The 27,900-nt window shown below is 36.4% G+C and overlaps 1 protein-coding gene across 1 annotated transcript in view; it reads left to right on the forward strand.

Annotated features, from left to right (window-relative positions):
- Window positions 1–27,676, forward strand: part of xirp2b (xin actin binding repeat containing 2b) — an 84,692-nt gene extending 57,016 nt beyond the window's left edge. The window contains exons 4-9 of the mRNA XM_056466098.1: window positions 3,676–3,762; window positions 9,101–9,170; window positions 9,274–9,368; window positions 12,318–21,543; window positions 24,218–24,348; window positions 27,590–27,676. Of these exons, the coding sequence (XP_056322073.1) occupies window positions 3,676–3,762; window positions 9,101–9,170; window positions 9,274–9,368; window positions 12,318–21,543; window positions 24,218–24,309 (9,570 nt within the window). The 3' untranslated portion in view covers window positions 24,310–24,348; window positions 27,590–27,676. The remainder of the gene's footprint in view (window positions 1–3,675; window positions 3,763–9,100; window positions 9,171–9,273; window positions 9,369–12,317; window positions 21,544–24,217; window positions 24,349–27,589) is intronic.
- The last annotated feature ends 224 nt before the right edge of the window (window positions 27,677–27,900 follow it).

Below are 27,900 nucleotides of genomic sequence, written 5' to 3' on the forward strand. Positions count from 1 at the left end.
TCTTTATTTTGCAAATTATATAGATCATACAGTACTGTGACCTCATGTCACTTGGTTTTTGATTGTCAGGATGTTGTAGGCCTAGTTATAATAATATTTATACAATGTTGTTATAATGACATTTATACATGATCAAACTAGTGTTACTTTCTCCGCTTCAGTGATGTCCAGCGGCAGGGTAACAGCTCGTTTATTCATGCTCGTGCAAAGGATGAGACGGACAAAAGTAATCAATGCATGCCCTACTTTTACTTATTTTCATGTTGTCAGGTTCACAGTGCAAACAGCTCCCGGGTGAAATAACTTGAGTGAAGATAAAACAAAGCAGAATAAAGCTTTCTTCCTTTGCTTCAGCTGCACAGTACACAGCGAGCTCACATTATCAAACATGCTTGTCGAACTACACTACCCACAATACACTTCACTATGGACTACAACTCCGGTAAATAGCAGTCTTAAAGCGGCCACTTTCTATTTCCCCTCTCCTCCAAAACTGATAAAATTGTTTTACATTTGGTTTTGTAGTTCAGGACTAAATAAATATTTTTTGCAGTTTTTGATCGTTTAAGTTCATTTGATTGACTATATGTAAATCAGTGGATATTATTGATGCATTTATTGGGTAAAATTGCTACTTTTTACTGTCATTCAATGTGTTTTGGTCATGATCAATGTACTGTCACTTTAATTGAGTAAAATAGACCCAGCTCTGAAATGATCGCGGCACTGCTGCTTCAGTGACGCTCAGGCCTCCCGCACGCTGCTTCTGCGTGCGGTATAAAAGCTCTAATCTGTTAACTAGGACGGCGAAAAGACACGCTATGTTCACGCTCTGAAACAGGCTTTAGCTTGATATTTCACATCACTTAGAGCTGTGTTAAACACTACATGGAAGGTCATTTTCAAAAACCCATAATAGGGGCTCTTTAAAAACCATTTTAAGGTCAATATTATTAGCCCCAGCAATATTGTTGTTCTTCGATTGTCTACAGAACAAACCATCGTTACACAACGACTTTTCTAATTACCCTAGCTTTCCTAGTTTCCCTAATTAACCTAGTCATAATAATACATTTTGTGAGTGTTACTTTATGAGCAGCTTACTTCATCCAGGTTGTTTCGGACTGATTGTTTTGGTTCGAATCACATGTGCATTATTTTCAAATAGTTTAATGTCTGTGTGTTCAATGTGTGTGTGTGTGGGACTGTGTGTGTGTTGGCACGTATTCTAACACTATACAAAATCTGCTCATCCGAGGACTAAAAGCATTAAACCTGCTGCTTAACAGTAATTGACAGCCACAATCCTAATCCTAAAATGGAAAATGGGGAATGTATGTTAATTCTGAGCTGTAATTTGTGCTTAAGTGATGCAGATTTCATGCAAATGTGCATATATGATTCTTTTGGTTTAATGTAACATTGTTTTCCAAAAATAATATTGACAAACCACGATGCATTACAGATCACCAGTACATGTTATTAACTGTTTGTGTATTCACAGAGATTTGAGTAAAGATCTTGCAGCATTTTGTTTACAAAATGTTTTGTATGAATTATTGTTGGTGCTCTATTTTTGTTTGTTGAAAACATTTTTTTGCTGTTTAATATATATATATATATATATATATATATATATATATATATATATATATATATATATATATATATATATATATATATATATATATATGTATATATATATATATATATATATATATATATATATCCATACAAAGTATAAAGCTCATCAGTCAGTTCTTGTCAAGTGGCTAGCGGTGGTGAAGATATTTTTAACTGGGTGCACCTAGAAGTTGCGCATCGTCCAATGGAAATAACTTTCATGCGGAAAAGATGCGATATGTGAACGGCCGCCATCATTTGCGATCTCCAGCTGTTGATCATCTTCTTACACAGACATGCTGGATTCACCGGATTTGTTGACAAGTGGGTTGCGGATCCATTCCTTGGCAGTTCGTGGGTTCCTCACTGCTCCTTTTCCTCTTCGCAAAGAAACTTTCTGAAGACGTCTATTTCTTACTCATTTTGCAGCTTGTGGGTTAAATTTAGGTGCTCAAATGATCGAGATGTAATCGAGAGAATAAAAGATAAAGATAAAATAAAGGATTTTTCAAAATAAAAGATTGTTCAGACTCGGACAATAAATAAAATGGAAATAATTAATGATTTCCTTTGTGGCTTGTACCAATTTATGCAAAGACTGGTAACGGTCTGCGGCCCGTGGGGAACGGCGTCACACCACCCCGTAGCATTCTTTAAAAAAAAAAAAGAAAGAAATGCAGCCATACGTGCCTCTGGCTACGTAATTTGCGGTCGCCAGAAATGCCTGTAGGGCTGCGTTTTCAGAATGAGCCTCTGTTGCCGTATTTAGTTGGAAGGTCTGTGAAAAAGACCCGCCGTCACAGCTGGAAAAAATCCTAGAGGAAACACTATATATATATATATATATATATATATATATATATATATATATAATTGACTATAACTAATATGACTATGAAATATGACTCAAAACAAATGGCAATTTAATCAAAACAATAAGACTATCGCCCTGTTTACACTAAAAGGTTTTAGTGTTAACCGAAAATGGAACATTTTGGAAATGCTGAAGGGGCTGTTTTGGTTTTAAAATATGGAAAACAAACTCCCGAGAACACAGTGGGTAAATCTTCAAAGGGAACAGTGTAGGCTACTTTATAACATCGTTCACATCACCCTGGCTACGTAGTTTTATTTTTATTAACAATAAATTGAAAACATGATTGAAGGAACTGCCTATTTTCATTTTGAAATTAACTTAACAGACACTATAAATGAGGCGTCATGTAGCTACATATTTATATGAGCGTCATCTTCACTGTTTGCATATTTATAACAAAATGGAGCCCATAACATCACTGCCTCCTTTCATTTTCATTGAAAATATGAAACACCCTCTCTTTTGCTGAATATCAGTTTTAATAATTTATAGTGACCATTATAAAAGTATAACGTACAATATGTTTATACAATATAGGAAATCAATCAGTCAAATGTGCAGAATCAGTGTATGTGGTTACATTAATTATTAACTTATCTTTGCGCTCAGCCAAAACCCCAGTTACCTGAGAACAAGTAATAGATTCAAAAGACCAAAGAGTCTTTAGATAGAAACAAGATGAATTAAATATCATGTTTAACAACTATAGTAAGATGAAATTCAGCAGAAGATCCTTGATGATCTGTCCGATATGTGCTGCTCTTTCCTGGGGAGGTGTGCTCAAAGCACCCGCCGACTGCCTGGGGTTCAGACATCCGCATACGCTGCAGCACATGCCAGAGTGTATGTGTGGTCACGTGATGTGCGTTTTCAGTGGTGTAGTGTGGATTGAGATCTTTTCAGAAACACTAGGTGAAACGCCAGTGTGGACGTGGATTGGTTTCATTCTAAAACACTGTTTTAAAACTAAAACATATTAGTGTAAACGGGGCCTAAAACATCTAATTTTACTGTCGAAATATACTGTGGTCTCATCACTTTGTTTATATTTCTGTTAAGCTCAAATATAGTGACATTATAAGCAGCCTGTGTAAACTCTTTTTTTGTGGAAAGTGTGTGTGTTTGCTTGTTTCCCATGTCTCCTCTTCTAACAGTTCTGGTCTTGTGTCACACAGGAGGTGTCAGATTCATCAGTTTTGAGTGTGTCGAGCAGCACAGCGAGTCGTCAAGCCTCACAGCAGGTCTTCCTCCAGGATGAAAGGGTACGGACGTCTCCGACAAGCCCGCTGCTAATAACTCTCCATTTCACAAGTCCACGCTAACAGTAGCGGCTCTCAACGACAATCACGCAGCACTTAGATTACAGCTCCGGGTCTCCATAAGCACAGCTCAAATGCCTTCTTTTCTGTTTACTCTGTGTCACTTCAACCCATCAATTTTCAATCTTGCGCAAAATGTCATTTCGAGGCTGGAGGTTTGAAAACATGAAAAGAGTCCCTTTTTTGTGTTTATGCGTTTGGCAGATGCGTTTATGCAGAGTGACTCGCATTGCATTTAAAGGGATAGTTCACCCAAGGAAATGTACTCACTATTTACTCACCCTCAAGTGGTTATAAACCTTTATGAGCTTCTTTATTCTGTTGAACACAAAAGATGATATTTTGAAAAATGTTGGAAACTGGCAGCCATTGACATCCATAGTAGGAAAAACAAATGCTATGGAAGAATGGTTACCAGTGTAACGAGGAGACTGACACGGAGGGATCCATTATGCAGTATTTATTAGTCACAGTCAAACACAAACATCCAATACGCACTAAAGTGCGAACACACATCAACAGTAATCAATAATGGTCTTGGGGCTGGCGGCTGACAGACACAGAGTGATTTACCAGGCATAGATCAGTGGCAGGCGGTGTGGTTCAGAATCCGTTAGACAGGCTTGGGTCGAGGGCAGGCAGCGTGGTTCAGAGTCCGTGAATAAAGCAAGGGTCGTGGGCAGGCAGAAGGCAACTCAGAGTCAGAAACAGTCCGGGGTTATTCTCAGAAGATCAGACAGGAAAGACCGCTCAGTAATGCTGGCCGGGGCTAAACAAGACTTCGCAATGAACTTGTGTTTGAGTGTGGCTTATATAGGAAGCGTGGGTCGTTAACTGGATTCAGTTCAGGTGTGTGCACAATCAGTTTAGATGGATGATGTAATGCTTAAAAGTCCGGGGATGGTGACCTCTGCTGGCCAGCGAGGGGAATTGTCGGTAACAATCAGTTTTCGAGACGTTACTCTAAAAAAGTAATCAGTTATGGCCCGTTTCCACTGGCCCGTTTGGATACAGTCCTGTTTCCACTGTCAAAAGGTACCATAAAAAGCGAACGGGTCCATACCACTTTTTAGATACCGTTTGCAAAAGGTATCTAGCATGACAAAAGGGTACCAAAAGGCGGAGCTAGATGCGCAGCTGAACGCTATTGGCTTACGGAGATACGTCACCAGCGCATACACAAGCAGGAGAATGAAAACAAAGGAAATGCCATTTTTAAAAACACAGCCAAGACATTACACCGTAATAATATATCAGGGTTTCCGCGGGGTCTTAAAAAGTCTTTAAAAGGCTAGAATTTAAAAATCGAAATTATAGGCCTTAAAAGATCTTAAATTTGCTGTTCTAGGTCTTAAATATTTTACCACAGGTCTTATTTTTCCGATATTCATTCTTTTTTGTTGTTGTTGCTTAGTTTTCGTGGTGTTGTAGTTCTTTATTTCACTATTCCTAAAGTAATTTGCGGTATTACAACTACAAATGAGACCAACATGCAGTAGCCAATCAGCTTTCTGTTATTGTACTGTGGCGAATATGATGTCATGGATGTGTTTGCGGAGATTCTCTTTCGATGCGCAGGACATGATTTCGGCTGGCGGAGTGAACAGATTTTCAGTGAACTGTTCGCGCGGCGCCGCGTTTGATTTGAGTTGAATATGAATTACTTTAAATAGATTTTGTCTTAAACAGGTACACCTGTACAGACATCTAAATGATCCGTCCGTGCGTGATCATCATAGACATAACCAGATGACCAATAATTCTTGCTGCGGGAAAGGAGGAAAGTTTTTGTAAAAGTTTGGAAAAACCTGAGGGATAACTTTGTTAAAACAAAAAAAAAAGATGCCATGGCAAAAGCGGAGACCCATGTGGTTTTAATATTACAGAATATGTTTTTCCAGCATTTACTGGTTTTACACTGATGTACTTTGTACAATTTTGAAGTTAAAACAATGTAATAGCTACAAACTAAAATGAAGTAACAAATTATGTCTCTGATAACTGGAAAAGAATATTTGAACCTATCAGTTTAGAATTTAGTGATGCCCAATTTCTGGACTTTATTGGTGATAATGGACAGGATTGTTGCAACATTATTGCCTTTTTAGCTATTAAGTAGAGGACAGAAACTAGAACTAACTGAAACTGCAGTGTGTACATACAAAACAAACTGAAACTATCTAAAATTATAGCAAAAACATCCTTCGTTTTTGTCTTTGTGAATGTATTTAATAGATAAGTCTACTGTAAGCCTTTAGAAGTAAATCTATTTACTTTGCGCTGCCCGGTGTTTGACCCGTACAACACATGTCTGTAATCCTGCTGCCATTGGCCAGATCAAGCCGGTCCTCCTCTAGTCATCATCGCTGTTGCTTCTGCGACAAACAAACGAGTGGACGTGACAGCAGCACGGTGACATTAACAAATAAGACCCGAGCAGACACTTTAAAGTAATAATTTAAGACATTTGTGCACATTAATGGGTTTTATTTCCATATTAATGAATTGTTCTTTTTAACAAGATCTTCCATGTGAACCGGTTGAATTAGTTCACCAAATCAACTGAATCATTTGAAACGATTCGCGTCTCCAGTAAGCACTTATGTGGTCTCTGGGAATGGAACCCATGACTTTGTCCTACCTTACAATGATCTTGAAGTTAAGGATGCTGAAAGTGATTAGATAGGAGGACAAGGGGAGGTTTTGAAGAGACCTCATGACAATAGACACAAAAGAGTCATGACATTGTAGTCCAGTAGAATAATTCATGGGATATTGATCATCAAATTGAGCAAGCAGATCAGTGTCAGTGGAGTAGAATATTGATAAAACACTAAAATAATGAAACGTGGTGCTTGATAAGACTGAATGTTCTTGCCATAGAAGTTTTTGAGATTTCAAAGTCACTTTGAAAATGTCAAATTATTTGTTGTAATACTGTATATAATTTAATACATCAATAACATAATAATATAAATAAAGGATATACTTTAAAATAATGGCCCATTAGTTAATGTTAATGTATTTACTATTATGAACAAACTATTACTAATACATTTATTACGGTGTTTGTTCATCTTTGTTAATGTTATTTAAGTTAAATAATGGTACTTTATATTAGTTTATGGTGCATTAGTGTTAAGAAGCACAACTTTGTATTTTAATAATGTAGTTAAGGTTGAACTGTTATTAATAAAAGCTGTATAAGATCATTGATAGTTAACGTTAGTAAAAAGATTAACTAACATTAACTAATGGGCTGTTATTCTGAAGTGTTACCAAAATAAAATAAAAAAGTTTAAAATAAATGAATAATAAATACATACACACACGCACGCACGCACGCACACACACACACACACATATATATATATAAAATAAAAGAAATTTAAGGGGGGCTAATAATTCTGACTTCAACTATATATATATATATATATATATATATATATATATATATATATATATATATATATATATATATATATATATATATATATATATATATATATATATATATATTGAATTTCTTTTTTTTTATTTTTTATTAATATTTCCCAAATGATGTTTAACAGAGCAAGGAAATTTTCACAGTATGTCTGATAATATTATTTCTTCTGGTGAAAGTCTTATTTGTTTTATTTCGACTAGAATAAAAGCAGTTTTTAATTTTTTAATAACCATTTTAAGGTCAATATTATTAGCCCCTTTAAGCTATATTTTTTCCGATAGTCTACAGAACAAACCATCATTATACAATGACTTGCCTAATTACCCTAACCTGCCTAGTTAACCTAATTAACCTAGTTAAGCCTTTAAATGTCACTTTAAGTTGTATAAAAGTGTCTTGAAAAATATCTAGTCAAATATAATTCACTGTCATCATGGCAAAGATAAAATAAATCTGTCATTAGAAATGAGTTATTAAAACTATTATGTTTAGAAATGTGCTATTTTTATTTTATTTGTTCATTTATTTTATTGAATTAATGTACAATACACTAGTTAATTTATTTATTGTTATTATTATGTATTTTTAGCGGATGGTACTAAACTATATTTATGAAGTAGTAGACATTAGCAGTTTAGCATAACAAAATCATATAATAGAATTACTAAAACTTTAAAATAAGAAAAAAAACATGTAAATAAAACTATTTAAATCTGTTTATTAAAATAAGCTAATCGTATTGATTATATTTAAAAACACTGAGGGCCCTATCATACACCCGGTGCAATAAAGCGCAAGACCTGTTTGGCGCGATTTGTTGTTATTTTCAATTTGCACCACTTTGTTGACTCATTGGTGAGCTGGTCTATAAAGGAGGTGTGTAAAGGCGCAAAACTAACTAAAACTAACTAACAGCTGGTCTAATGTCCAGCACAGAGCATGTTAGATATGTGCCTATGCATTCCAAACGCTTACACACTGCTTAATGCACACAGGATGTACAACAACAAACATCTTCACATATGAAAACAATTAAAGAATTAAAATATTACAAAAATAGAAATTAATAAAAATAGAAATTCTTCACATCTGTTTTTTTTTTCAGTTCATTCATGACAATTTGCATTTGTATAATGTTATTATTAGCAGGATTATTTATTATATGCATATTTATATTTGTTTTAATAAAAACAAGTTTAGATTTGTCCACTTGTCTGGTTTTGGAGACGTCTGCTTTACCATATGGAGGATAAGAATAGGACGTGTGTTTGGATATAACAAATTTTTTTGACCACACCTCGTTATTATTGTTTATTTATTTGTTTGCCTTCAGTTTTTTCACTTACAAAGTCCACCATGTAAATAGCAAATATGTCATGGCATGACGCAACTGACTCTTAAAGGGAATGGGAGATGAGACTCTGATTGGTTTAATGCGTGTTATGCTCAAAACACACCCAAAACTCATTCAGAGAATAAGCACAACCCTGTTAGACCATGTGCCAGGGCGCAGGGCATATTTTTCCATCCTTAAAATAGCAAAAGTAGATTCGGACATGCCCTTAATGTTTTTCCGCCATGTGCTTTAGACTTTGCGCTTAGATTGTTAAATTAGAACCCTAACTGGTTTTGTGCGATATACTGTTTTAATGTATGTCTTAATGTCCGCGTTTTTAAGTTCCTAAAATGTACTTCAGTATAAATGACCAAAAACAGGGTCAGAGTTCTGCTTCCCAAGGAATGCACATGTTAATAAACAAATGCATGAATGTGAATCCATGTCAACATGAATCGTTTCCTCTCTAAAGTTGTGTTTATTTTTCCATCCTACAGTCCGCACGTGATCAAATCGCTCATAAACGGGAGATGATGTCCAGTTATGAGAATCATAACAATCAAACAGGTAAGATCACAAGCAATAATTTATACAGAACATGATTTTTTGCTTTACACTGCATAGTACCGAGACCTCCAAATTAAATATGAACATTTGCCTTTGCTTGCAGAGGAGGACGAGTATTATCCAAAGCTCTCCACTAAAGAACTGGCACAGCATTTCGAGAAGACTATTGAAGAAGCAGCCCCTAGCAAGAAAATCAAGGTAAGTCCTTTTTAGCCTACATCCGTGCTCTGACACATGAATATATTATGCTTTAATAGGATTCGGTGCATAAAAAGATTCCACGTACTGTCTTCTTTTTAGTGTTTTACATTTCTGTGAGTCCATTTCCATTTTTAGCGACATATTTTTCTTGTGCTTCGTAAGACTTGCTGATCTTAGGGTTGACGTTGTTATTGTAAATTCACTTTAGATCTGATGTATAGTTATTTTTGTAACTTTATTGTGAAGCAGAAAAAGCTAACCACTGTGGTTCAGACTCAAATTCTTGTAACTTTTAAATGTTTTGCTCAAGAGATCAGTTTATTTGAGGAAAAAGTGCATAAATATCGAGCACAAAACGTGCAAAAATAATACGTAAATAAATAAATAGGCAAATAATTAACTTAATTAATTATATCTACATGTTCTTGCATAAACAAAACAATAAATAAATAAATAAATACACAAATAAGTAAATAAATATATGTAAAAATCCACAAATTCCTGCATAAGTAAATATTTAAATAATTATTAAGACTAATTTATACTTATGCTTTGAGTAATCGGCTTGACCCACGCCACCTGTCTTGCGCGTAGCCCTGCATTTATAGTTTTGCGTGCTGTTTGTGTTGCTCTGCAATAATGCTTTTGAAAAGCTAGCTGGCAGTAGGTTTTTATGTTTCTTTGTGTCGAGTTTCTCCAAGGGTATTTTGTTTATTCTGAACGCTACAAGTAGCTAAAACTCGCTCATTCAGAGGCGGGAATCGACGGACGAGGGACAACTTTAATCATAAGGTAAACACAAAACAAGTTTCCTTCTGGAGCTCTCTCATGGGACGCAACACTTGTAAACACTCGCTTCATCGAGCTCGCAGTTCTCAACACCACCCATGTTCGTCACCAGTACAAAGCCGAACAATCACATAGCTTGCAGTACACGTCGTTGTGATGTGGCTACATTTTTTGAAAGGTGCACATCAGCGTCGACGTCAGCCACGGCGAGGGCTATGCGACCACGCAAAGGCTGCGCCGATGCATATGCATGTGCTTGATGCAGAAGTATATATTAACCTTTAGTGCGGGCAGATAATTAATTAATTAAATTACACGAATGTTGGGGGTATAAGTGATTGCTAAACTGAAATTAAATGTGGAACTGCATTCAAAAATGAATAAATGTTGGAAAGAGTAAAAAAAATCTACTTTGTTTATCATTTTTTTTTTCCCCCAACATTTATTTATTATATTATTAATTTATTAGCACCCTTAATTATTTAGATATTATTTATGCAGTTATTTGTGGATTTCTCAATTAATTAATTTATTTGCATATTTATTTATTTATTGTCTTTGCAGGTTTCATCTTTCATACGTAAAATATGCAGACTTGTTTTTATAAATAGTATTTTTTAATACGAGTAATAAGTATATTTAATATCTTGTAATATTAAGTATAAAAAACTAAATGAAATGTCTTAGGCACAGTCTGTAAAACATTCTTGGTTGAGTATTCATCCTTATCAAAGTAAGAATTTTCTCATGTTTTACTTGTCAAAAAACTTATTAAAGCTCATGAGGAAGACTTTTTATATTAGAACAATAAAATCATATTGATTGGTTCAGGGAGAGTAATGCATTTATAAAATTGATTTTAAGAAATAAATTATTCATTTATTTGTTTAAGAAATCATTCATTACATTTTGTTTATGCTGCTGAGCAGTCTATTAACTTTGTGTTGTAATTTGTAAAACTCTGGTCTTTACTTATCACTTAACCTTTATGTGCTTTTGGGGATGTTTTCATACACACTGGGTTGATTTAGAGTCCTAAATTGGCCTTAACTTTCTCTGTGTTTCAGCTAGCAGAATGATTTTTGATGACAAATCTTATTTCGGCACATATTTTGGGAAAATGCTTTGAATTAAAAAAAAACCTCAACGATACACTCTGGGCAAATTTACTAGCCTTTTGTTATATTAGGGATGAAAACTTCTACTTAGTTAAACTGCTGTAAAATGCATCATATATATATATATATAATTTTATTTTTATTTTTTATTTTTTTTACATCTGTTAATTAACCTCAGTCAGTCCTGATCAAAACTACTAAATTACTTAGAAAAGTAAACTTTGCTATTTTTATTGAAAATAAGTAATTTTGTGGGTTTTTTTTCATCAAATCAGTGACATCCTTTGTGAATTTGGCAATTAAACGGTTAAAATCTTGTAATTTTAAAAGCATTTCGTCGTTTTGATCAGAACAGAGGTTGAGTAATAGATTTATGCAAATAAAAAAAACTAAAAAAATTCATTTGAAACATTTTTACAGCAGTCAAATTCAGTATTAACATAACAAAAGATACTAAATCTGATTAGTTTCACAAGGGTTAAAAAAAGTTTTACAAGCAAAACTTTTTCAAACATAAATAATTTTAAAAATCTATATTTTGAGCCTCAACACTTCGATGGACATTTTTAAAAAGCTACCAATAGGAAGAATCTTTAGTTATTTATCAAATATTGAACTGAAAAATCATATTTAACTTTGAATATACTTTTCTGTGAATTTGATTTATTTATTTCTATTTATATTTTTGTCTAAGTAACTTTTCATTGTAATACGAATTAGTTTTTATCATGTAATGTTTTTGATGTATATCCATTATGCCTTGAAATAGCCATAAGTTGCTGATGTGGCAATAAATAAATAAATAAATTACATTTTGAGCCTCAACAACAGCATAAAAAATGTTTTCTTCTTTCATTTTTGTTAAATGCACAGTAAGAGCACAAAAATCTTGGAAAGGTTTTAGAAACAATTTACTACACTTTAGAATATTCAGTTTTTATTAAAATTAAGAGCTTTTCCAAACCTTCTGATCCAGCAAAAGTATTAGTCATTTGAGAGTCACACTGAATTATATGAATTATTCTTTTCCCCAAAAAAGATTGAACGTGACAAAAGCCGTGCACAACTGCAATCAGATGTCAGCGCATCCCATCAAACCATGAAGACTGAGATAGCAAGCACTCTGAATAGTGTTTCCACAGATAAAGCAGAACTTGTCGAACCATTGATTACTTTTGATGATGAATATGTCGGCGATGAAGAAGATCTGGAGTATCTGCCACCACCTCCACCCGACTTACTGGAGGAGCCTTCAGATGATGCAGAGATCTTCCCTGAACCTCCAACACAACCAGTGAAACACGCAGTGAACAGAGAGCAACACTTCAGACAGAGGGAGCTACTTGAACTGAAACGTCTTTGCAAACACATTCACCCTGATGTCAGGAAAGACCTGGAAAAAGATTTCTACAATGATGAGGACATCGAAGCTGTTGGCGATGTTCAAGAGGCCGCGTACCAGTTTGAACACACCGGAAGCAACTCAAACGGAAGCCCGGATCGTGAATATCTGGAGTGGGATGAGATTCTGAGAGGCGAAGTGCAGTCCATGCGTTGGATGTTTGAGAATAAACCTTTGGATTGCATTAAGGATGACTCGGACAATGAAGAGGAAAGCAGAAAGATTGGTCAGCAGGAGTTCGTCGCAGGAGGTGATGTTAGAAACACGGCTTTGATGTTTGAGATGCAGCCTATTGATGAGGTGGGACAGAAACGGGATTCTAAACGGAACTACCTTGTGAATGAAGTAGGAAAAAGAGATGTGCGTGCCGCTGCCTGGTTGTTTGAGACAAAGCCAATGGATACACTAAATAAACTTCACACTGACGATGAGCAAACCAAAGAAGTAATCTTCACACATGAAGCCACAGAAGGGGATATGAAGTCTGTGAGGTACATATTTGAAAACCAAGAAATGGATTCTTTGGGTGACACAGAAACCATGGATGAAAAGCAGCTGCTGAGCTTAAAGTCTGTACTGGAGGAGATCAAGTCAGAAGTCAAGAAAATCATATGGATGTTTGAGACTCAGTGCATGTGTGTGATGAGGGAACACTCTGGCGAAATGGTTTTGATTACTTCTGTGCGTCGAGAGGAGACTGAGAAAGGAGACATCAAAACATCGAGATGGCTTTTTGAGACGCAGTCTTTGAATGATATCGAAATGGACATTTCTCAGGTCAGGCTCATCTCTAGTGTATCCATGGAGGACAACCATATGGGTGATGCAAAAAGGGGAAGATGGCTGTTTGAGACAAAGAGGCTTGACTCTATAAACTCACAGTGGGAGAGACTGCAGAATCAGCAGAAAGAGATTCTTGGGGCGGATGTGCGCAAACATTGTATGGTGTTCGAGACGCAGCCGATGGATACACTTAAAGATGATGCCAACTCTAGACCTGTCGCCACAGAACAGATTATTGGAGGTAACGTTCGCTCTGTGAGACACTTATTTGAAAATGCTCCACCGGATGAACTGAAAGAGCTTCCAGAAGTAGGAAAACTACAAAAATGGCCTGTATATGAGGAAGAGCAAGGTGATCTGAGACACCAGAAATGGAAGTTTGAGAATAAAGCACTGGAGATCATCCAAGATGAAGACAATGAGGTAAATCGACTTAAAACTGTAGCATTAGAGGAAGAAAAAGGTGATGTAGTACATCAGAGATGGCTGTTTGAGAACCAACGTTTGGAAGACATTCAAGAGGAAAAGAAAGTATTTATAAAAACAATCGATTCTGAACGTATTGATAAAAGTTACAAGGGTGATGTCCGTAAAAATTGTTGGGTGTTTGAGACACAACCGATGTATACATTAAAGGATGATTCCAATGCCAGACCAGCAAGTGCAGAGGAAATTATAGGAGGTGACGTTCAGTCTGCCAGACACTTTTTTGAAACTGCTCCAAAAGATGAGATAAAAGAGCTTGCAGAGGTGGGGAAACTCAAAACAATGATGACATCTGAGGAGAGAGGAGATGTACGACACCAAAAGTGGCTGTTTGAGAGCCAGCCACTGGAACAGATAAGAGAGGAGAGAAAGGAAATTACAAAAACTGTGAATCTGGAGGATATCGAAAATGTGGATGTGAGAAATTACAAGCAAATATTTGAAACAAATGATTTAAGCCAGTATAACGAAAGTCAGAGGATTCAGGTTGAGGGCGTCACCACTGGTTCTGTGAGATCAAATAAAGATCTGTTTGAGTCCCTGCCATTATACGCTTTGCAAGACAGCTCTGGACATTACCATGAGGTCAGAACTGTAAGGCGCGAAGAAATCGTCAAAGGAGATGTCAGAAGCTGCCAGTGGATGTTTGAAACTCGCCCTATTGACCAATTTGATGAGAGCATCTCTAAATTCCAAATCATCAAGGGCATAACCCAACAAGAGGTTGAATCTGGAGATGTCAAGACAGCAAAATGGCTTTTTGAAACACAGCCTCTCGATGCCATTAAGTATTTCAGCAATATTGAAGATGACGAGTGTGTTACTAAGGAAACAGCAGACATAGTGAAAGGTGATGTCAAAACCTGTAAGTGGCTTTTTGAGACTAAACCTATAGACACTCTGTATGAAAGGGAAGAGCTTAAGAGTACAAAAGATTCTGATGAAGTTCAAAAAGGAGATGTCAAAACATGCACTTGGCTTTTTGAATCTCAAACCCTTGATGCCATACAGGATAACTCAGAAAAGCTGTTGCAAATTCGCACGGTGAACCAAGAGGACATTCATGGGAAAGATGTCCGCATGGCACGATTCCTCTTTGAGACAGAGAACCTGGAGAACATCGCTGGAGAGGATCGAGAAGCATTTAAGAGCGTGACTGAGATAGATATACAGTCAGGGGATGTGTCTCGGATGAAATACATATTCGAGACCCAGTCTTCTGACGTGATGAGCTCAACCTCTGAGGACTTTATGAGACAGCTGCGAAGCGCTCAAGCTGAGGATATTCAGAAAGGAAATGTTGGAAACTGCAAATGGCTATTTGAAAACCAACCCATAGATGAAATATCTGAGAACCCCAGTGAGCTGAAAGGAGCTCGTATGATACAAGATGTACAGGGAGGCAATGTTGATAAAGGTAGATTCATTTTTGAGACCTGCTCGTTAGATAAGATTCAAGACTCTGAGGCTAAAATAGGAAAGCTGCAGAAAGTAATGAGAGAGGATGAAGAAAAAGGTGATGTGAAAACTTATGCCATGATGTTTGAGACTCAGCCTCTTTATGCCATCCAAGACAAAGAAGGCCATTATCATGAAGTGACCACGCTAACAAAAGAAGAAATACAAAGAGGTGATGTAGTAGGAGCCCGTTGGCTGTTCGAAACAAAGCCTCTGGACTCAATTAGAGAGACAGATGAGGTCTACATTCTAAAAGCGGTTACACAGGAAGATATCCACAGTGGTGATGTCAGCTCAGCAAGATGGAGGTTTGAAACCCAGCCCCTTGATAAGATTGCAGAAGATGCTAAAATATCAATCAAAACTGTCGAGGACATTCAGGGAGGAGATGTTAAAACAAACAAGCAGCGTTTTGAATCTGATGCAATGTCTCAAAAGTTGGTGCGTACTGTCAGCATGAGTGAAATCCACAAAGGAGATGTCAGGACAGCAAAATGGATGTTTGAAACTCACACAATTGATCAGATCCATGCTGAAAAGTCAGAGGAAGAGATGAATACTGTTGTTCTGGAAGAACAGCTGAAGGGGGATGTCAAACAGTCTGTGTGGCTATTTGAGAAGAATCCTCTTGATCATATTAATGAGAGTGAGGAACATATACAAGTGATTGCTGAAGACATACCCAAAGCAGATGTGAAATCCACAACTTGGCTTTTTGAAACCACACCATTCACTGAATTCAATGAGAGCAGAGTCGAGAAGACTGAGATTGTTGGTAAAAGTGTCAAGGCCACCCTTGATGAATTGTACACCCAGAAAATGGTAGACTCCAAAGGTATCATCATAGAAGCAGATGAAATTGGAGATGTTCGCATGGCAAAGTACAACCTTATGAACAAAGATGCTCCTGAGATTCAAAAAGAAGAAATCATTAAAGGAGATCTGCAAAACATCATGATAAATCTTCTCAACAGACAGGAGAAAACAGAGGAGAAAATCATTATAAATGCAGAGGAGAGGGGCGACATCAGCGGAACCGTGCAACAGCTGCTCCAAGAGCACAGTGTCACCTCTGTGGAGAAAGAGGAGATAATAAGAGGTGACATTCAGGAAGCCATAAACAACCTGCTGAAAGAGGAGAGCACTGGCAAACGGGGCATTCTCATTCAGGAAGACGAAAGGGGGGACATTCGTATGACCATCTACTCTTTATTCAATTCTCATGAGGAATCAAGCACCGAGAAGGAATATATAGTCAGTGGTAATGTTAAGGGGTGCCTAGAGAGACTTTGCAATCCAGACAACGAGGAGATTGCGAGAATTAAAGTGGAAGAAACAGAAAGGGGAAAGGTGAGCTTTTATTCTACATGTATTGAGTCAGGTGCACTGGATTACCTCAGAAAGCTGCAGGTGGAGCCAGATGAGGGAGACCTGGATAGGATTGAAAAAGAGGAAATCATCGGGGGAGATATTAAAGAAACGAAACTCATCCTGACACGTAATCAAGCTCAAATTGGTCGTCTGGTGGACAGGGAAGATATAGTGCCTGGCGATGTTCATAACACAGTTAAGGTTTTCATGACTGAGCCTCAAGTCTCATTCGAACATTTACAAAAAGAAGAGATTGTGAGAGGAGACCTGCAAGCTGCGCTGAATTCACTGACACAGTCTATAAACCAGGCAGTTGTTCTGGAAAAAGAAGAAGTTGTTAAAGCTGATTTACCTATGACTCTGAGATCTCTTGAGGAGGCCCAAAATCAGCCCAAAGAGGTAGAAAAGCCAGAAATCATTCCTGGTAACATCAAAGGAGCACTGCAATCACTCAAAGACTCTTCTTACTCCAAGGTGGAAGTTGTCGTAGAAGATTTGGTGCCAGGTGACATCAAAGGTACATTGAAATCACTGGAGGAGGCCAAACATGCTGTAAGAGAGGTGGAGAAGGAGATGATTGTTAAGGGTGACATTCACAATGCAATACAGAGTTTACAAGAAGCATCAAATGAGAGAAAGGTTTGCCAGCAGGAGATTGGGGTCCAGGGAGACGTGAAAGGCAAAATTCAACTGCTACTAGAGCCTCCTCCATCTCCCAGAATGCAGCGCAGAGCAAGCACAGAGGGCGACGTGAAGCTTTCAATAAAGTCACTCTATGACACCCAAGAGCAAGTTCAATCAGAGAAAGAAGAGGTGATTAAAGGAGACGTTAAGGGTACAATAAAATCCTTAATGGAAACAGCACGCAGATCAAGCCCAACGATTCCCCGAAGGGAACCAATAAGAAAGGTCAAAGTTCCTGCTAAAGCCCCATCTCCATCTGTGAAAGACATCCCAGCACAGAGGCCCACCCCTGCAGTTAAAAACCTTGATATGAGCAGTGAATCACAGAGCACTCACAAGCAATCAATGCAAAACAGATATGGATCTCAAGAGAGCTCTACAATCAGTGGCCACACCACAACATGCTGCCAGGAGACAAAGACTACAGTGCTGGAGCACAAAACAATTGTTCAAACACACGGTGTCAAAACGCTGAAGACTGATTTCCGTAACCTCAAAAAAAGTGGCTGTAGGGGTTTAATCAGACTGGATAAAAGAAAAAAGCAGGACATGTGTATGCCACCTCCATTACTTGACCCGGAACCCCCTCTGCCTCCTCCTCCATCACCCCCTCCAGATTATGACAGCATCTCATTTCCCACTCCTCCTCCGAGCATTAGAGGTGATCATGATCTTCCTCTTCCCCCAACACCTCCTCCTGGTGATCCAGCCAAGACAGAACTCGATAATTTACCTCCTCCACCATCTCCATCACCTCTTCCCCCTGCTCCACCTACAGCTGAGTTAGACCTCCTCCCTCCCCCTCCAACAGAGCAAGAGCTAGACATCCTTCCACTGCCCAGCCTAACACCATCCAAACCCACAAAAATGACTGTCAAACCCGTCAAAGCACCAATGCTTTGCAAAGTACCCAAACTTGAGCCAGCGATCTCATTTGAGCAAATAAATGTGCATTCTGTAGAAGAAAGTAGAAAAAATGTCACCACATTATCAGCCAGGTCCACCGTGTTGTCCTCTAAAAGTCAGTCTGCATTCACTAAACAGCCACCGGAGTCTCCGCGGCCTCCCAAGAAAGTTTTCACAAACTTGATGCTCACCCCACCCCCTTCTCCTCCTCCAGTGTGCAAATCCCCGGTAAGCAAATTCAAAACCCCATTAATACAAGCTGAACAGAAGTACAGACAGCAAAGGGAGGAAAGCTGCACACCGCCGCCACCACCATCACGCTCCCCAGCCTTTGAAATCCTCATGCACGAGTCAGTCAGTGCAGCCCTTGAAATGCTTTCTTCAGAGAGCACGAGCACGGTGCAATCAGAGGCAAGCATATCATTTGATTTCACTCAAGAGAGAGCTCAAAAGAGTGTGACCAAATCCGAATCAGCCACAGACTCATATGATTCATCCAAGCACACAGCTCTCTCAAATGCTCCCCCAAGCAAGGCTTTGATCGCTGCCACAAATGAGCAATCTCCTCCAGAATCTCCTGTTACTTCCTCTGTTAAACAGAGCATTATCTCTAATCAGTCATCGCTGGGCTCTTCAGGTCAGCAGCAGACCACCTCCACTTCAACCAAAAGGAAAAAGAAGAGATCTATGACAACCAATATACAACAGGTGACAAAAACGGTTATTAAAAGCATAGACAAAGATGAAATAACAGCCTCTGTCATAACAGACAGATCTCAAAGTGCTCCTACAAATGCATCTGAGACTGTCGAAAAAGATGTGAGCAGCATATCTTTATCTGAGGACAAAACAAAAGAGGAAAGTTTGCCAAAGAAAAATCAAGAAAAAAGCTCATCTGATCGATCCAAACCAAACAAAGAGACACAAATTAAGGATGCTGAGCAGAAGCCACAAAAGGCAGACAGTCAAAAGGTAAAGAAAATTAATAAGAGTGTTAAACTGGAGAGCAGTGAGAAAGCCACAGCGGAGCAGGATAACATTCAGGTGAAAGAAAGCAGAGAAAGAAGCCCCACAGAAACAGAGGGTAAAGTGGAGAAAATGGCCAAAGAGAAGCCTGTAGAGGAGCCCCCTGCCGCTCCAAAAAAGAAAAGGAGGAGCAAGAATAAGAAAGACAGAGAGGCAGCCCAAAGCAACAACACCGCATCTGTTTCGCCTACAGAGGCCATACCTGCTGAGCCTAAGTGGCCAGTCTTGACATCAGATGAAAAACAAGAGGAAATCACCGTTGTGCAAACACAGCGCACCGTTCAAGCGGGACACGCAGAGTTTTACAAGGAGGTCATCAAAACTGAAAGTACAGTCCAACAGCAGAGTATCCAGGAGGAGGGCATGGCTGTGCAACTTCAAAAGCAGGCTGGTGGAAGCCAGCAGATTCCTGAGGAATCAAAAGATGAAAGCCGAAATGTTCCAATAAAAATGACAGGCAAATCTGCACAAAAGGAGCCTGCTGAGTCCTCGGCGGAGAGTGCCGACACATCTCTAAGACAAGCTGAAGTACAGAAGATGTTGTCTCATATCTCAGAGTTGCAGGGGGTTGCGGGAAAAATGGACTCTAAGTCTGTAAAGACGCTCCTCAATGAGATGCCTGCCTGGCTTTTGGGGCCCGTAGAGAAGAGCGATTTGGAAGAGGCAGTGGCTGAACACAACGAGCAGAAGTTGAAAGAAATTCTTACTCATGTTAAAAACGTTTTAATGCTCTTTGACGGCACTATTGAAAAGCATGAATGTGAGGCCACATCAGAAAAAATTGTTGCTAGCGGAACCACACAGAGAATTTCAAAGATTTCCATTGGTTCTACGAAGTGTGAAACTCAGAGGGTGGTCAAAGAGGAAACAAAGACAACACGTAAGAGCCGAAAGCAACAAATGAGCAACACTACAACTCTTGACTCCAGAGGTCCATCCCCATCTTTGCGCATGCGCTCACCTTCACCCACATTCATCACTATTGAGTCTACAAGGAGAACTGACTCACCACAGAGAGCAGCACCTTCACCTTCCCCAACGCCACCAACGCCTCCGCCACGCAGGTCTGAGACCCCAAGCTCTCGCATAAGCAGGGCTTCACCTTCACCTACTGCAAGCCGAGCGGATAGTTTGACCCGGCTTAGGAAGGCCACAGCTACGCTCTCCCGCGGAGCCTCGCCAGATCCAGTGTCCCACGTTGTGGTCTCAGGAAAGAAGTCCGAAATTGTGGAGTCACCTGCCACGTTTCATCGGCAGATCCAAATTGATTCTAAATCTGTTGAAGAGAAAAAAGTCAAAATGACATCCTCTGAAACAGCAGTAGTGTCGATAGAAGATAAACAGGTCAAAGAGACCCACGCATCCTTTCAAACATCAGTAATGTCGATTAATGCTAATATAAGTGGAGATGTGTTTAATATTCTTGAGCATTCGGGCGCAAGTAAAGAAGACGTCAAGTCTAAAAGTGCAATAAAAGAGGTGGAGAAAGTCTCAGAGGTTGACCTGTCTGGACAAGCCAAAACAATTGAGACGTCAGAGGAGAAAGTTGGTATTAGAAAAGACCCAATTGACATAACAGAGAAGCCTGGCAGGGAAACTGAGGACCTGGAGCTTGATACGGCGAAGAAAGCAAGACAACAAGAGGATATGGCTGCTTTCAACATCAAGGATATTAAAAATGTTTTTGAAATGAGTGAGCAAAGTTCCCCCATCAAAGCACTACAAAACAAACAGGAGGAACAGGAGTCAAGAGTGAGTGAAATTGCATCTGAAGGTTCAAAGCCTGAGCTTCCTCCAGAGAGGGAACAATGCTCCCAGCTGAGCTCCCCTCTGCCTGTGCGCAAAGATGTGAAAGTAGACAAGTCTGTCGATCCAACAGGCTTTTCGGAGACAAAAACAGTCACTGAGTGTTATTCTTCTGTTGACGAGTTTGGCACTAAAATTATCGGATCAACAAGCACCACCATGGTTTCTAAACACACTGAGAGTGTTACGACACAACGGGCGCCTTTTTCTTATGCTGATGCTGTGAAGAAAAAGACGTCAGAGGTGACGGCATCACCCGAAGCTTCCGCAGAGGAACTGATGAAGAACTTCCACAAAACGTGGACAGAAAGTGAGAGTGTGTTCAAAAGCTTAGGTGTCACAGGTGAGAGAGTTGAGCCACCTGCTAGTGCATCAAAGCGAGACTGCTGTAAATATGCCTGCAGTGCATGACAGGAATGAATTTTAACAACAAGTCTCTGCAAAACCTAAGGTAGCACTGAATTGCTGGTTTAGTGTTTAGTATTACCCAAAAAGCTGCATTTACATGAGAGATTGCATGTGTGAATGTGACAGTGACTCACTTTATATATGTGCATGTTAAAAGCCTTCTAATTTTACTTGTTGAATTTTCTTTTTGTTTATTGTGTGTTTTAATTTTGTGAATACCACACAAAATATTATTACCTGACACTTTTTATTTTATTTTATTTTATTTTATTTTATTTTATTTTATTTTATTTTATTTTATTTTATTTTATTTTATTTTATTTTATTTTATTTTATTATCTTATTAATTTTTAAATTTAATTTAATTATTTTTTAATTATTTTATAGTTTTCTATTTTATTTTATTTTATTTATTTATTTATTTTTTATTATTTTTTTTTATTTTATTTTATTTTATTATTATCTTATTTTATAAATTTTTTAATTTAATTTAATTATTTTTTAATTATTTTATAGTTTTCTATTTTATTTTATTTTTTTTATTTTATTTTATTTTATTTTATTGTTTTTTATTTTATTTTATTTTATGATTATCTTGTTTTATTAATTTTTTAATTTAATTATTTTTTAATTATTTTATAGTTTTATTTTATTTTATTTTATTTTATTTTATTTTATTTTATTTTATTTTATTTTATTTTATTTTATTTTATTTTATTTTATTTTATTTTATTTTATTTTATTTTATTTTATTTTATTTTATTTTATTTTATTTTATTGAAACACCACACACACAATAAGTGTTCAAACTGGCATGTCTAAATTGAGTAGGTGTCATTTAATAATCTTTCTTTATTTGGCATTTTTAGCCAATCACAAACTCTCTTTGTCTAGCCTCGCTCACAGAACCTTCACTTACAGCAAAAATCAAAACAGACAATTTATCAGCTTAGAATTTCAAATATCTCAATAACACTGAGTGCTTTCTCCATAATTGCCATTTATCTCTGTCTCATTAGCATTTGAGAGTGCTGCAGGAATCAAATGTACTTTAAAAAGCAGCATGTTTTAGGGATTGATACAGAACAAAGCCTTATTTGTGTGTCTTGTGAAAAGGCAATGTGGCTTTATGTTTCATAACTGTTTTTGTGAGTTCGTTACATTCCTCAAAATAACACCACACATTATAACCCAATTTGTTTTTAAAATTCAGTACACTCATCTGGGTAAAATATAAAATGGCTGAGATGAAAAAATAATTAAAAACAATAAAGTAAAAGAGGTTTTACTAGCATTTATTGTACATTCTATGTAGATGCAATGCTCTTTGTAGAACTTTGGCCATTTCATTTGATGCAGTCACCAAAAAAGGCATGGTGTGTTTGATATTTTTATTTTATTTTAAATTTAATTTCATTTTTTATTTTGTTTTGCTATTTAATTTTATTGTATTTTTTATTTTATTTTATTTGATTATTTAATGTTTTATTTTATTGTTTTTTATTTTATTCTATTCTAGTTTATTTCATTGTTTTTTATTTTGTTTTATTTTATTGTTTATTTTTTTAAATTTTATTTTATATTTTATTTTATTTCATTTAATTTTTTTATTTTATTTTATTTTATTGCCTTATTATTTTATTTTTAGATTTTATTTTATTTTATTGATTTTTTTATTTTAATTTATTGTTTTTTATTTTATTTTATTGTTTTTTATTTTATTGTTTTTTATTTCAATGTTTTTTATTTTGTTTAATTCTATTTAATTTATTGTTTTTATTTAATTTGATTGTTTTTTATTTTATTGTTTTTTATTTTATTGTTTTTTATTCTATTTTATACTATTTTATTTCATTGTTTTTTATTTTTTTAAAAAAATTTTTATTGTTTATTTTTTTGATTTTTATTTTAGATTTTATTTCATTTAATTTTTATTTTATTTCATTGCCTTATTGTTTTATTTTTATATTTTATGTTATTTTACTTATTTTATTTTATTTTATTGTTTTTAATTTAATTTTATTTTGTTTAATTTAATTTAATTTATTGTTTTTATTTTATTTTATTGTTTTTTATTTGATTGTTTTTTATTTTATTTAGTTTAATTTTATTTAATTTATTGTTTTTATTTTATTTTATTGTTTTTTTATTTTATTGTTTTTTATTTTATTGTTTTTTATTCTATTTTATTTTATTTTATTATTTAATATTCTATTTTATTTATTGTCTGCACATTGAACAGCACATGTCTGGCTAAAAATACACAAATGTGTGTTACTTAAAAATAAACAAGCAACAACTTAAATCTTTGTTTTATAATAAATTAAAGGTTATTTATTAAACTAAAGCTATATTTTTGCCATTGACATATCTGTGTTAAAGGTCTCAAGTTTTTTTTTTAATCTCAGCGTTCGAGAAGTATTAATGTGTGTTATTGTGTGTCTGATCTTGCCTTTTTACTAATCCCGTTTTAGTCACTTACAGAAAGCCTTACATAGAAGTTGTTGATGTGATTGGCCTGCATGGTGTAGATATACTGTGTGTTTGACAAAGAGCTGCTTGGAAATATTTATTGTTCACAAAACTGAGGATGTTATTTTTCATTCTAGATTCGAGTACCAAAGTCCGAGATGTGTGCGGTGTGCAAGAAGAGGGTTTATCCCATGGAAGGCCTGATAGCAGACAAAAAGAAGTTCCATAAATCATGCTTTTTCTGTGAGCACTGCAAAAACAAATTGAGGTATGTAAAATAATGTTTCAACTACTAATTAAAAAGTGTTACTCATGCTTAGGAGTAGTGTTGTCATGATACTGGAATTCGATACCAATCAGAACTGAAATTTTGAACTGATTGTGTTCACATGCTCCACAGAAATGAATGTGACTGGCTGTGAAGGTTCACCAAACTCACCGCTGTTTACTGAGTGAAACTACAGATACAGGGACACTGGAGCATTTTAAAGCCACGAAGATCAGCTGGTCTGTTTATAAGCTGACATACGAGCGATGAATGAATCGACTGATCTTCACAGCTTTAAAACGCTCCAGTGTCTTTGTATCTGTGGTTACACTTATTAAACAGCGGTGAGTTTGGTGAACTGATGAACTTCACGGCCAATCACAGTCATTTCTGTTGAGAAATCAGCAGTGTTTAAGAACGTGCTCAAATGTTAGCGGGAAATTGATGTTTTTAAAATGTTTGTACCAATGGGTTTGGAGTTCCAGTATCATGACAACACTACTTAGAAGTTTGTTCTTATACCTAATCCAAACATCAGCGAGTCTGAATGTAGAAGTGAATGTAGTATTTGAACTCTTATATTATGTTCAATTTCAGTAATGTTTACACTGTAGATAGAATAATAATAATACTAATTTACTGATATTTCAACTAAATTAAGGATAGTTAAAAGAAAATAAGGTAGAACTCTAAATGTTTAACATTAAACAGGTTTTATAATGTCCTTTTATGTGTTTAAAATCATTGATTTTCCATGTTATAAAGGCCATTTTTTGGTCAGAAGCGGAAACAGTAGTTGTGTGTGTGTGTGTTTTTTAATGCAAATGAGTTGCTGCTCCCTACCCCCTTTCCAAAAGACTGCAGAGAATTTACATCCAGTGTTGCCAGATTGGGCGGTTTTGAATTCATTTTTGCGGGTAAAAAAGTGACATAGGCGGGTAATGAAAATTTGGGCAGTTTTGCAACGGCATGCCTACCAGCCCCGGTCTGCCCTTATAAACCTGTTTTGATCTCCCAAAGAGATGCTATAGCCCCCATTCCTCGCATACATACGCTTAGAACAGTGTAGAAATGCTTTTGATCTCCCTCCCCGACACGACATCTCAATCACCCAGGCACCCCCCCACTCACCCACCCCTCGCGCTCCTCAGCCTCAAGCCAGGTTATTATAGTCTACTGATTGTTGGGTGGCGCTTTTTGGTTTTCACCAGTTTTTCGACAGCTTTTGGGCTGGAATCAGTCAGCTACATCTGGCAACACTGTTGACATATTGTGGATCAGCTACTCTAATGACAACATACAAAAACAGATCTGCTTGCATTTTAATGCCTCGTCCGTTTAAACTCCTGATATACTGATATAGGGAGTAACACTTTTGCACTAAATCAAGTTGTAAAAAGCATACTATAAGCTCTGTACAGCTTCTCACAAATTATGACAAATTGTGAGTGTGATTCTTAAAACTGAGAAAATATTATTTATTTATGATTTACCTTAGAGAAAAAAAATATTCTAGTGTACTATAAGTACTTGCATTAAACTTACTCTTCTCTAAAATGTACTGTAGGTACTTAATAATACTTAAAAATGCACTTAGCATACACTAGTACGCTTGACTTATACTGACAGAAAAGTTTTTGCATATTTAGCCTATTGACCTTATTCTTCGCATATAAGTGGGTGCAACCATTTGAATCTTTTTGGCTCGAGACTTCCGCTCTCATTCACTTCCATTCATTTTTAAAGGTTAAAAACAGCTCATTATGCTGCTTGATGTTGCAAACTGATATTTTCTTATTATAGTATTCTGCTTTGTCTGTATAGGCATACAAACACTTGTTTGAAGAGTAAATAGTTTGACCGTTTTCTGCCGTTTTTATTATTCCGAGTCATTTCTCCCATAGGGAGCTGAATCGGAAGTTCTAAAACATAGCAAAAGCGAGCGCATTTCCGCATTGAAGAATAAGGTCAATACTTGTTCATTGAAATATACGTCAAAGTAAGGAAATATCGGATAATAGTTGCTTTTACACTTTTACTTCTTTAGCCTTTTAATTGAGTGACCTATTATATATATTTTTTTTAATATTACTTTTTTTTTTCATAGGCTTAAGGCTAGTCCGAGACTAAACTGCATGTTTGAGCTGTCTAAATTGAAAATAACTTGCGGTGACAGACCTAAAGATTCTTCAGTGCCATTGAGTTGTCTCAAGCTGTACACCAGTAGTGTATGTCTCTGTTTTTTAGACAAATATGCCAAGTCAGTAATCTTACAGTCAGGCTAATGGTCAATATAGGTCTAATTCTAATGTGTTAAATGATTAGTTAACTTTGCTAACTAATCTTATTTTGCAAGAAGTAATTTTGTGCTTGGTATTTTATTTAATAGTAATTCAATTGTAACTTTTAGTGTATTAATTGTATTTTTAAATTGTATTAAAAACCTAAAGTATACTAGTGTATTTCACATGCCTGTGAAAGTTCATTATATGCTTGATTAGTGATGATAAAGGGGGGCTATTATGCCCCGTTTACCAAGATGTAAAATAAGTCACTGATGTCTCTAGAGTGTAAAGTTTCAGCTCACAATACCTCACAAATAATGTTTTATAATTTTTTTGAAACTGACCCATTTAGGCTTTGATCCTAATTATGCCGTTTTGGTGACTGTCGCTTTAAATTCAAATGAGATTGTGCTCTTTTGAAAAGAGGGCGGGGCTACAAATGCCTGTGTATCAGCATAGTGGCAGATTGAAAAACAAGACTAACGTCCTATGCTAATAAGTGAAAGATCCTCAATAATAGGCTGGGCTTTCTCCCTCTGATGACACGTACAAAGAGAGAATGTCAATCAAAGTGTTTCTGCAGACTGTTTTTATCAAGTGTGACTATAAAATTTAAAAGTAATAATTGTTTAGCATTAAAAGCTGCTTATATTCACAGACTGTTCCCACATAGGTGTGTTTAAGCTATGTATAAAAGTGATTTTTGCATAATAGGTCCCCTTTAAAATGTATTAGTGTTTATTATCAAGTTTTAGAATCAGCATAAACATCTATTTTAGTTTTAAGCATGTCTAACAGTGTGACTATTCTAACACATTTATTGCACAAAATGCCATTACTTGCAAACTCCATCCTGCATTTAAAGCTTGCAGTGCAGTTCCTGTTTACAAACAAGATATATTTACGTTATATTTTCAGTGTCTTATGAATTATGACTCAACTCTGTTGTCTGACAGCCTCGGAAACTTTGTCTCTCTCCATGGACATTTATACTGCCAGCCACATTACAAACAGCTCTTCAAGTCTAAAGGGAATCTGGAGGATGGATTCGGTCAGAGTGAATTACCGGGTGGTCGGGAAACAGGGGATAAAGAGCACGAGGGATCGGATTGGAGATATTCACTTTCGCAAAGCAGCATATGTTCATTATCAGACATGTTGGAAAAAGATGCAAATCAGAGCCCCTGTAAAATCTCCGTAAAATGGCCTCCGCAAACAGTCTCCCACAAAAAGACCTTCTCTTTGGATGAAAATGTGAAATTAGTGA

Source organism: Danio aesculapii, chromosome 9, assembly GCF_903798145.1.
Source record: "Danio aesculapii chromosome 9, fDanAes4.1, whole genome shotgun sequence".
Classification (NCBI taxonomy): domain Eukaryota; kingdom Metazoa; phylum Chordata; class Actinopteri; order Cypriniformes; family Danionidae; genus Danio; species Danio aesculapii.